A 12307-nucleotide genomic window follows, 5' to 3' on the forward strand; every position below is an offset into this window, starting at 1 on the left:
AGATAGACTACATTACCATTAAAAATTTCTGTGACTCAAAGGACACAATCAACAGAGTGAAAAGGCAACCTACAGAACAGGAGAATTTATTTGCAAATCATATATATGAGGAGTGAATATCCAGAATATACAAAGAACTCCTACAACTCAATATCAACAACAAAAACCCAAATAACCTGATGTTAAAATGGGCAAAGGAGTTGAATAAATATTTCTCCGAAGAAGATAACCAATAAGCATGTGAAAAAATACTGAACATCACTAATTATTAGGGAAATGCAAACCAACAACACAATGAGATACCATCTCACACCCATTAGTATGGCTGCTATAAACAAACAAACAAACAAACAAAAACAGAAAATAGAGCCCACAGGGTCACACACACCGTAGTCCCAGCTACTCAGGAGGCTGGGTGGGAGGATCCCTTGAGCCCAGGAGTTGGGTGGGGGGAGGGGGGAGGGTTAACATTAGGAGATATAACTAATGCTAAATGACGAGTAATGGGTGCAGCACACCAACATGGCACATGTATACATATGTAACAAACCCACACGTTGTGCACATGTACCCTAAAACTTAAAGTATAATAATAATAAAATTAAAAAAATAAAAACAACAACAAAGAGAAAATAAGAAGTGCAGGTGAGGGTGTGGAGAAACTGCAACCCTTAGGTAATCCTAATGAAAATGTAAAATGATACAGCTGCTATGAAAGATGGTATGATGTTTCTTCAAAAAATTAAAAACTACCATATGATCTAGCAATTCCACTGCTGGATATATGTAAAAGAAAAACTGGGAACTTTCTTTAAAGGTCTCAAAGAGGTATTAGTACACTCATGTTCATACATGAGTGTATTCACAATAGCCAAGGGGCAGAATCAACCTGTGTTCTTGACGGATGACAAACAAATCGTAGTGTATACATACCATGAAATATTATTCAGCCTTAAAAAGTAGGGAAATTCTGACGCATGCTACAACACGAATGAGCCTTGCGGACAGTATGCTAAGTGAAATATGCCAGTCACAAAAAGACAGATACTGTATGATTCCACTTATGTGGAGTACCTAGAGTAATCCCATTTGTAGAAAAAGAAGGTAGAAAAGTGGTTGCCAGGGGCTGGGGAGAATGGGCAATGGGAAGCTGTTTAACGGGTGTAGAGCTTCGGTTTTACAAGATGAAGAACTGGAGACTGGTTGCACAACAATGTGAATACATTTTACAGTATTAAATTGTACAATTTAAAATGGTAAGATAGTAATTTTATGTGTATGTTACAATTTTTTTAAAAAACTATAAGGGTAGAATGGGAGGAAATATTTGCAAATTACATATGTGAAAAAAGACTTGTATTCACAATATATAAAGAACTCTCAAAACTCAGTAAGAGGGCAGGCACAGTGGCTCATGCTGGTAATCCCAGCACTTTCAGAAGCCGAGGTGGAACAATCACTTTAGCCCAGGAGTTTGAGACCAGCCTGGGTAACATAAGGAGACCTGTCTCTAAAAAAATTTTTTAAATTAGCTGGGTGTGGTGGCACATGCTACTTGGGAGGCTGTGATGGAAAGGTCACTGGGGCCTGGAAGGTCGAGGCTGCAGTGAGCCGAGATTGTGCCACTGCACTACAGCCTGGGCGAGACAGTGACACCCTGTGGCAAATAAATAAATAAACAAATTTCGATAAGAAAATAAACAATCCAATAAAAAATGTGTAATATTTGAACAGACACATCATCACAGATACATGAATGTATATAAACATATGAGAATATTCTCAACATCATTAATTATTAGAAAAATGCAAATTAAACCACAAGGAGACACCACTTCACACATATTGGAATACATAAAATTAAATAGACTATCCACTCCAAGTTTTGACAAGAATATGGAACAACTGGAACTCTCATGTACTATTAGTGGATATATAAAATAGAACAAATACTTTGGAAAATAGTTTGGCAGTTTCTTAAAAAGTTAAACATGGACCTACCATATGACCTAGCATTTCACATCTGGGTATTTGCTCAGGAAAAATGAAAACATATGTATAAAGATTTATATCTGAATGTTCATAACAGCTTTATATGTAATCTTTATTTGTATAAAGATTTATATCTGAATGTTCACAACAGCTTTATTTGTAATAGCCAGCAAGTCGAAACAACCCAAATGTCTGTCAGGAAGTGAACAGATAAACAAATTGTGGTATATAGCCACACAATAGAATGCCACTAAATAATAAGAAATAATATATGCAACATGAAACAATCTCAAAATAAACATACTAAGTCCAAAAAAAAAAAAACCCAGACCAAAAAAAACCTCATACTGTATGATTCACTTATATAAAATTCTAGAAAATGCAAACTAATCTCCAGTGACGGAAAGTAGATGGTCCTTAAGGATGATGAAGGTGAGGTACAGAAGGGACAGACAGGGACCACAAAGGGGCACAAGGAAAATTTTGGAGGATGACAGCTATGCTCAATATCTTGATTGTGGTGATGGTTTCATGGATACACACATGTATCAAAACCCAGAAAATTATAAAACTTAAATTTGTGTAATGTATTATGTCAATTATACCTCAATAAATCTCTTTTAAAAACTGCTTTAGGATTGAACAATCTATTTTTCAAAGCACTGATATGTATTTGAGTATATAAATTAAAGTTGTTTAAATGGTTAGGAAAAAAAAAAAATTTGACCACAGAATAATCGGTCGAAAAGGCATTTCTCTTTAGAACATAGAATTCTTAAGGTTCTTCCAGTCCAAAACTTCTACAATCTAATTGGCACATAAGAGGTTAACAAAACTACAGTTTGTCTTACAATCTCTAAAGAGACTGTGGAAAATGTAAATACATTAATCAATAAGGGTTTCATAACATCATTTCTTTAAAAGAATTACATAGAAGAGAAAAAATATTCAGAGAGATGCATAATACCTCATAATATGCATAATACCTCAGATAACTTGCTGGTGGATTGAAAAAGCATCTGAACTGTGCTATTTGCTCCCATAAAAAGAAATCTTACTAGCAATGATGTCAGATTTTCTTCAAAAGTTATCTGTTTAAAAGATGGAATAAATGATATTTATGGTTCAAGGATATAAGTATTAAATTTTCTTCCCAATGAATATAAGCTTTAGGGCATAATTTCCAATTTTATGGTTCAAATTCAGTAAAAGTAGGAACTCTTATCTGCACTGTAACATCTAATTAAATACATAAAGAATAGAAAGATTTGAAATGAGAACCCACACCAAAAACATCATGTTCTCTGTCAGCGAAAGGTCGGAGAAAAGATCTGGAAAGCAGTGTGAAAATGTAGCCCATGCCTGTACTGACAACCTTTTATTGCTCCCTTCACCCTATCTAGTTATGAATTTCAGCAGACAGAAATATGGGGTGGGGCTTAGAAGACTATGAAATGATTTACTGTTGGAAAATGCCTTGCTGCCTAGCACAAAGCTATACCAATAACTCCCCAAAATGTCTGAACAGAAAAGAGCAAATGAAGGCATTTGGTCAGAAAATCAGGATTCAAATTCAGGCTTGACCAGACACTGAGCTATGTAACATTGATTAAGCCACTTCATATCCATTTCCTCATCAGTAAAATGAAAAGTTAGGTGTGTGTACACACATACTAATTTTAATCAGTAGGTTAAGTATAAAAAAATAGAAAACTTGAAGAATGGGAGGCAGTTCTGTATTCACACCAACTTACCAATAACTCAATGCAATAGCTTTTTGTGAGCACTCTGTCTCCCAGAAACTGTCAGATGCTTGAGACACAGAAATTAGCAAGTAGTTTGGTCTCCTCTTAAAAGTGAACATTAAAAAAAGAAAGAAAAAAAAATTCCTGCCTTGATGAACAGACAATGCAGCTGATAAGACAACTAAGACACAAATGAACCAGAACTACCAAATACAATGAGTTTAGCACGATGAGAGAGGAAAGTTCAAGTATAATGGGAACACACAGGAGGAAATACCACTAGCAAGATCACTAGTTCAAGTTAGACAAATCCGTCACGTATACGAAAAACCATGAGGATTTTACAGAGAATGCTCCACCAGGACAAGCAAAATGCAAGAAGTTGGATTTTAAGAGCCTAAGCTAAGTTTCTTAATACTCTTAATAATTATAATCAGTTGCTACAGCTAATTAGACCTCAAAAATAGTCTAAACCAGAATCTTTTCAAAACAGAATCTTTTCAAAAACAGAAACACACAAAAATCTGAGACTATCTTATTTGAAATGACTATAAATGGTATTTTCACATGATTCTAAAACTAACAGAAATCCATTTTTTCTTCTAATACTACATTTCAATCTTATTTACTGATTTTGGTATTTGCTTTGATAGAAAACACTGCTAGTTTTGGTCCCTAAGCTTGACCTATTGTAATTTTTAAAATAACAACAAAAAAACCTTCACACAAGCAAAATGGAAAGTAGTTTTCTAAATACATAAAAATTAAATAGTAACAATGTAACCAAGGTCACTAGAACCTTTTCGGTTTGTTCTCCACTTAAAAGCAGAGCATTTAAAAAAAAAGAAAAGGAAAAAAAGAAAAGAAAACAAAACAAAAAATGTGTTTGTGTGCCTGTGTTTGGGATGGGACAGTTTCTTCTAGACTTCCTATTGAGGTACTTACAGTGCTGATCACAATCAACTCTGGCAAACACTACTTGATTTTCATTTGGAAATTCTTCCTTAATGACATCGGAAGCTTCCTCAAAAATTGGATGCAACATCTGACTGAAACGACACCTATACACAGAGAAGGATGCCAATTAGAAATGAAAAGCAGAAGTAATAAAATCTTATTTCCGTTATTGCCCATTGACATTTGACATAGGCACAATAAATGACTCTGCGACTTAATCACACACTTAATTTAATCATGGACCCTGACGTCATTCAATGGAGATGAAGACAATTTTGAATTCAAAGACTGTATACCAATTCTAAGAATGTATAATAGATTTTGGTTTTATTCATCTTGAGACAATTGCCAGTATTATGGAGCACATAGCTAAGGATCTCTTGCAGAGGTCATAAAACAAGTCTGAAATAAGCCCTCTGAGAAGTACTATTAGGATTTGTAACTACTGAGGCTTGAACATTTATGAAAGAAATTAGCTTTCTCTATTTTATTTACTTTTAATTTTTTTTGACACAGGGTCTCATCCTGTTGCCCAAGTTGGAGGGCAGGGGCACAATCTGAGCTCACTGCACCCTCCACCTCCAGGGCTCAAGCAATCCTCCCACCTCAAAATAATAAAATTTTGGACTATTGTGTAAAATATTTTAACTGTATTGCAAATATTAGACCTCTCCACCTGGCTAGTTCTATCAAATCTCACAGGCAAGTTAGCATACTAAATAAATAAGTTATATTAAAAGAATATATGGTATATAATTAACTATTTCCCCTCAAAATTTACCCCTTGATAAAATGGGCTTTTATATCTGTAAACATACTAAATACACTAAGTCCAGAAGCAAATATCTTAAATTCCTAACCAAGACTTCCTGTCTGTATTTTCTTTTTTCTTTTACTTCAAACACAAGACACAAACCCCACAATATTTTACAAACTTGTTACTTCTAACTGTCCCTTAATCAAGCCAAACATTTCACAAAAACAGTCATGTGGTGTTTAACGACAGGGATACACTCTGAGAAATACACCATTAGGCGATTTCTTCATTGTGCGAACATCATAAAGTATATTTACACAAACCTAGAAGGTATAGTATAGCCTAGCATGCACCTACACTATATGGTATACAGCCTCCTACTGCTCCTAGGCTACAAACCTGTACCACATGTTAATATACTAAATACTGTAGGCAACTGTAACACAATAGCAGCTGTGTATCTAAACACAGAAAAGGTACAGTAAAAATACGGTATTATACATGGGACTTCTGTCATTGACCTAAACATCATTATGTCATGGATGACTATGTTCTAGGTAATTAAAGGGACCCAATAAGAAGGGGAAGAATCAGAATTAGCAACCAGCTGGGTTAGAATGGCCATTCTCTTACGGAAGAAGTATTAAGGATATGTAAACAAACTACAATTGCTACTCTTGCTTCCGGAGCCCTTTTCCACCAAATTTACTTAAATGATGTCAGTGAACAGTTTAATCCACATGTAATTAGTTCATACACATTAGCTTTAATACAATAAAAATATTGGAAAGCCTGTGAAAGGATGCGAACATTATACTTCCTCCCTATTTCTTCTTGTATATATATATCTCTTCTAGCCCACTCACCTGACTTCCTAAGGAGATGTCCTAGAATATATCAAGGAGAAACATCTGTATCTTCAATCTCTTGCTTTCAAGTGGCTCTTTCCTCTTTTAGCATTCTTAAATCTCTCCCATCAGGGATAAGAGGGTGGGGTCTGTGGACATCATGGACCGTGTCTTATTTGACTATGTATTCTAATAAACATTCAATATATGTGTATTAAATAAATAAATTGATAGAATGGAGGAATTGGAGCAGTTAGGACCGCAGGTTTGTGGGTTCTTACAGTTTGCTGAAAATAAGGTAGCTGGAGGGCAAGGTAGGCAAGGAGTAGGGGCTGATCAATGGTTTCTTGAAAAATTTAGATCTGAGCTAGTGAAGAAAGAGCGGGCAAGCCTCTTTATGGCTTAAGGGCAACGTAAAAAAACACATCAAGGGCTTCTTTTCTTTAGATTGTCCAGTTTGCCACTCATTAAGTATTTAAGCATGGTTCATGTTCAAAATAGGACCTGTCTTAATACAGGTTGAATGTCCCTAATCTGAAAATTCAAAATGCTTCAAAATCTAAAACTGTTTGAGCACTGACAAGATGCTCAAAGGAAATGCGCATTGAAGTGTTTTGGATTTCATATTTTTGGGGTTAGGGATGTTGAACCAGTAAGTATAAGGCAAATATTCCCAAATCTGAAAAAATCCAAAAACTGAAACACTTATGGTCTCAAGTATTTCAGATAAGGGATACTCAACCTGTACCAAAAGATGAAAAGGGAAAATGAAATAAAAGTTCAATTCCATTATTACTGTACCTTCTTCATACATGTGTATCCATACACATGAAAATGTTACATTTATAAAAGGAACATCACAAAAGCAATGGATCTATTAAAAGGGCCTAAGGGTCATCTAAACCTAATATTCAATCTAGTGCTTAAATCAATCCTTAACAAATCTACCAAATAGATAAGTCTTTGCAGAGACATTTTGAGGGCACTTACTAATATGACCTAGTTAGAGAAAAAAATAAGCTTTGCAGTTAGGCATACCTGAATTTAAATCCCAGTTCCACCACTTACTAGCCATATGACCTTTCTGAGCCTCGATTCCTCAACCTAAAAGGAAATAATACCTACCTGCAGAGTAGTTCTGAGCATTAAAAAAAACCTATGTAAAGAGTCTGGATGGGGATGGTTAATGGGTACAAAAATATAGTTAGAATGAATAAGATCTAGTAGGATGGGCCGGGCGCAGTGGCTCACGCTTGTAATCCCAGCACTTTGGGAGGCCGAGGCAGGCGGATCATGAGGTCAGGAGATTGAGACCACGGTGAAACCCTGTCTCTACTAAAAAAAAAATACAAAAAAATTAGCCGGGCGTGGTGGAGGGCGCCTGTAGTCCCAGCTACTCGGAGAGGCTGAGGCAGGAGAATGGCGTGAACCCGGGAGGCGGAGCTTGCAGTGAGCTGAGATTGCACCACTGCCCTTCAGCCTGGGCGACAGAGTGAGACTCCGTCTCAAAAAAAAAAAAAAAAGATCTAGTAGGATGACTACAGTAAACAGAAATGTATTGTACATTTTTAAATAACTAAAAGAGTAAAACTGGAATGTTTGTAACATAAATGATGAATCCTTGAAATGATGAAACTCCATTTATCCTGATACGTGTTTTTTTTGTTTGTTTTTGCTTTTTTGTTTGAGACGGAGTCTCGCTCTGTCACTCAGGCTGGAGTGCCAACAGTGTGATCTCAGCTCACTGCAACCTCTGCCTCCTGGCTTCAAGCAATTCTCCTGCCTCAGCCTCCCAAGTAGCTGGGATTACAGGTGCCCGCCACGTCCGGCTAATTTTTTGTATTTTTAGTAAAGACGGGGTTTCACCATGTTCGTCAGGCTACTCTTGAACTCCTGACCTCAGGTGATCTGCCCGCCTCGGCCTTCCAAAGTGCTGGGATTACAGGCATGAGCCACTGTGCCCGGCCATGTGATTGTCCTACTTTGTACACCTCTATCAAAATATCTCCTGTGCCCCATAAATATATATACCTACTATGTACCCATAAATATTAGGTAATTTTAAAAAAATAGTCTGGCACAAAACAGCATTATTAACCACCTACTACAGTATTACTCAAGGAGCTGCAGTATTTTTAAGCACCTCTATTACAGAATTATTAAACTGTGCCACATCCATAACTTCCCGAATGAACTCAGAGTCTAGACTTTGAGGCCACATAGTATTAAGTCTATGTCTTACAGCCAATTACCCAAGCTTTTTCAGCTGTATAAAAGAGTATTAATTCATTAACAACTTAAGGTATTCTTTAGGTAATGTTTTCCCAAATAACTCAGTCCACGTTTCCAATTCAGTTTTTTCAAAAGATCAGCAGCACGTTCTATTACTCTTTCTTGCAACACACAAAATTTCTCAGTCAGGAGAAAGTCGTTCTAGTTTTTCTTCAGACATCATCTAGTTGGGTAACCTTGGGAAAGTACTTCAATCCCCTGGATCTCAGTTTTCTTATTTTAAAATGGATTGGACTACATAATCTTCTACCAAATTTTGTGGCTACTAATAAATCTTGACAACCCTAATTTACTTTGAAAAATGCCACCTTTGATACATATTTTATAAATAGCATTTTCTCTGTGTATCTTCAACTTTTTACTAAAGTTCTTTAAATAACCATACCATATATACATTCATTCAGTAGACATTATGTACTTATCAGCCACATATTAAGCAAAGTGCTTGGGGATTAAAGTTGAAAATAAAACTATGGTATATATTTTCACAGAGCAAACAATGTAGTAGGGAGTCACCAACTAGGATTACAGCCTACAAGTGTTATGACTGGGTAAGTATGGGTGTTACGGGAAATAACAGAAGGGCTCCTAATCAGAGTCAAGAGTAGGGGTAGGTGTATTGATCCAGGAAGATAACCTGGAGAAAGTGGCATCTAATCTAAGACTTGAAAGATTAGAACTTAACTAAGTAAAGAAGTGGGTGACAGAAGAACGATCCATCCAGGCAGGGGAAATATGCCTCACAGTCCAGTGATGAAATACAGAATTTTATAGGAATTGAAAGAAGTTTAGTATAACTGGAGCAGAATGTGGAAGCGGAGAGAGGCCAGACATAACAGCTACAGAGGGAATAAGAGACCAGTTCATAAGGGGCCTTCTGGGTCAAAGTAAAGGATTTAAACTTTAACCCAAAGGTAATGGAAACATTTTAAGGGCTTTAAGAAGAGGTATAAACTAATCTTATTCACACTGTAAGAAAGAGAACTCTGGCTTACATTGTAGAGAACAGAATGGAGATACATAAGACTAGAGGCACAGAAAAGAAATGAGGAGACTGTAGCATGAATTTTAAGTAAATGACAGGACTGTGGCCTGGAGTATGGTAGTGACAGCTAGTAGGTAGTAAGCCTTAAAGGGTCAGATAAGATACAGAGTGTCTAGGGATAAAGACTACGCCGGTGTTTCAGAATCTTTCCAACTAAATCTCCCTTGCGTTTCAGAATCTTTCCAACTAAATCTCCCTTCTTCCTATCTCCATGCCATATTCTGTAACATCTACTATATACCATGTTGTTCTAGATGCTGGGAATACTGAGTATGCCATTATCTCTGCCCTCAAAGTTTGTTTGCTAGGGCACAAACAAGAAAAGACAAAACATTTAGTAAGAAAAAGAAAGCGGTACATAGAGTACTATATAAACACAAAAGACAGGCTCTGATTCAGCCAGAGGAAGGAGTAAAGGTATCCTAGAAGAGGCAGCAGATTGTATAAATTTTAAAATGTCAACATTATTTTTCCTTCTAAACTTGCCATACCCAAATCATGACTTATAAACACTACCCTCCTTCCACAGTCAGGACAAATACGGAATTGCAATATGTGTTCCCTTTGAGAAGGGGGTGGAGAGAGTCATATTTGAGTTATATGTTACTTGTTTTAAGATATAAGATAACAGAAACAGCTCTATTTCTTTCTTAAAACAGAAATCCTTACCAAATTAAACTACTTCCTTTGTGGATGAAACTTAATTGACTTTATGTATGGAATACTGTCTTGAAATAGAAAAAGCCTTCCCTTCCCCTTTCTAGCAAAGAAAAATTAACCTTTAGCAAGTAAAAACAAACCCAAACCCAAACAATAAGATTACTTACCAGTCAGCATAAAAATTTACTAAAGCAACATCAGCATTGTCTGAAATTGAAAAACAAAACCAAATAAGCTATTTGTAATAATTTTGACATAACTAAAGATACAGTTTCATTATGATCTTTGTCCAATATAAGGGTCCACTTAAAAAAACACAGTAACTATTATCTCTCACTCAGAAACCTAGAGTCATGGACAGCTTATATAATTTATGGTAAACTTTGTCTCTTTTCTCTGTATGCTTTATAAGTTCACTATATCTTTTGTTTTACGGAGACTGGGTTTCACTCTATTGCCCAGGCTAGAGTGCAGTGGCATGATCAAAACCCAGTGCAGCCTCAAACTCCTGGGTTGACGTTCACCCACTTCACCCTCCCAAGTAGCTAGGACTACAGGCAAACACCACCACACCTGGCTAATTTTTGTATTTTTTTGTAGAGACAGGATCTAGTTATATTGCCCAGGCTGGTCTCGAACTCCTGGCCTCAAGCAACCTCCCACCTTAACCTTCCAAAGTGCTGGGATTACAGGCATAAGCCATCATACCGGCTTCCTTCATTGCATCTTAAATGAATTTAAAGCAAATGTGAAATAAAGTCCAGATAAGGTAAGTAAGCTACTACCATAAAAAGTAAAGTGGAATGATCTGTGTTTTATTTTTTGATCTTCCATATTCATGAATAACTGAGAATTAGTTCTGCAAATAAAATCCCACATCACAGAAAAGACCTGTATAACTAAGTTATTTCTAAACCTCCCATATCCCACCTAGTTGCAACAAGTAATCTACAACTAACAGTGTTGCACAAGATGCCAATTTTTTAATTCCTATCCATTTAAGTTATTCCCTCCTACAAAAATAACAGCATCATTTGCATATCAAGATGTAAAGACATAAGATGTAGTGCTTTTTGCCTATCCCTAATTCAGAGAAACTTAAAGTCCTCAAGCACTCATGAAAATAAAACACAAAGATATTCTAGAATTTGAAAGATGACAGAAGTGAAAATGACATGTAAGTTTCAATTCCTTTCTTCCCTTTTTACCTTCAAGTTACTTTTTATATATTTGCTTATTCGCTCTAAAGCAGTGGTTCACAAACTGTGGTTCCTGGACCAGAAACACCAACATCACCTGGGAACTCACAGAAATGCAAATCCTTAAGAAATGCAAATCTTTAGGTAGGGGTCTAGCAGTTTCCTAGCAGTACAGATATTAATAATTGTTCCAGGTGATTCTGATACATGCTAAAGTTTATGGAACCACTCCTCTAAAGAGACTCCATAAGACAGGAATAGACTTTTAGCATTTAAAGGTCCAGGAACATAATATATTACACTCAATGAATGTTGTAACTCCTTTTGCCTCTATTATATGAGTAAGATGGAAGATTAAAAAAAGAAATCATTTACGCACACTGTACATTTTCTTAAAGCTCCCAAGTTACGATTTTCTATCAACCACATCTTCACCTTTCCTTTACTATTTTTATAAAACAAGAAATGGTTTCTCTCAAGTTAATTATATCCACAACCACATTGTCAGCAAACAAACCATTCAGTAAAAAACTTATTAAGCCAAGTGTGGTGGCTCATGCCTGTAAACCCAGCACTTTGGGAGGCTAAGATGAGAGGACTGCTTGAGGCCAGGAATTCAAGACCAGCCTGGGCAACACAGCGAGATCATGTCTCTACAAGAAAAATTTAAAATCAGCTACGTGCAGTGGAGCACACCTGCAGTCCTAGCTAACTTGGAAGGTTGAGGAAAGAGGATTGTTGAGCCCAGGAGGTCAAGGCTGAAGTGAGCTATAATATTATCATGCCACTGCACTCCAGTATGGGTGACAAAG

At 36.3% G+C, this 12307-nt stretch overlaps 1 protein-coding gene across 2 annotated transcripts in view; it reads right to left on the reverse strand.

Moving 5' to 3' along the window:
• Nucleotides 1–12307, reverse strand: part of ERP44 (endoplasmic reticulum protein 44) — a 114718-nt gene that overhangs the window by 65074 nt on the left and 37337 nt on the right. For both annotated transcript variants that reach the window (XM_032164676.2, XM_032164675.2), the window contains exons 3-4: nt 10464–10503; nt 4683–4798 (exon numbers count right to left, since the gene is read on the reverse strand). In XM_032164676.2, coding sequence (XP_032020567.1) covers nt 4683–4798; nt 10464–10503 — 156 coding nt within the window. The remainder of the gene's footprint in view (nt 1–4682; nt 4799–10463; nt 10504–12307) is intronic.

Source organism: Hylobates moloch, unplaced genomic scaffold (genome assembly GCF_009828535.3).
Source record: "Hylobates moloch isolate HMO894 unplaced genomic scaffold, HMol_V3 SCAFFOLD_10, whole genome shotgun sequence".
NCBI classification, from domain to species: domain Eukaryota; kingdom Metazoa; phylum Chordata; class Mammalia; order Primates; family Hylobatidae; genus Hylobates; species Hylobates moloch.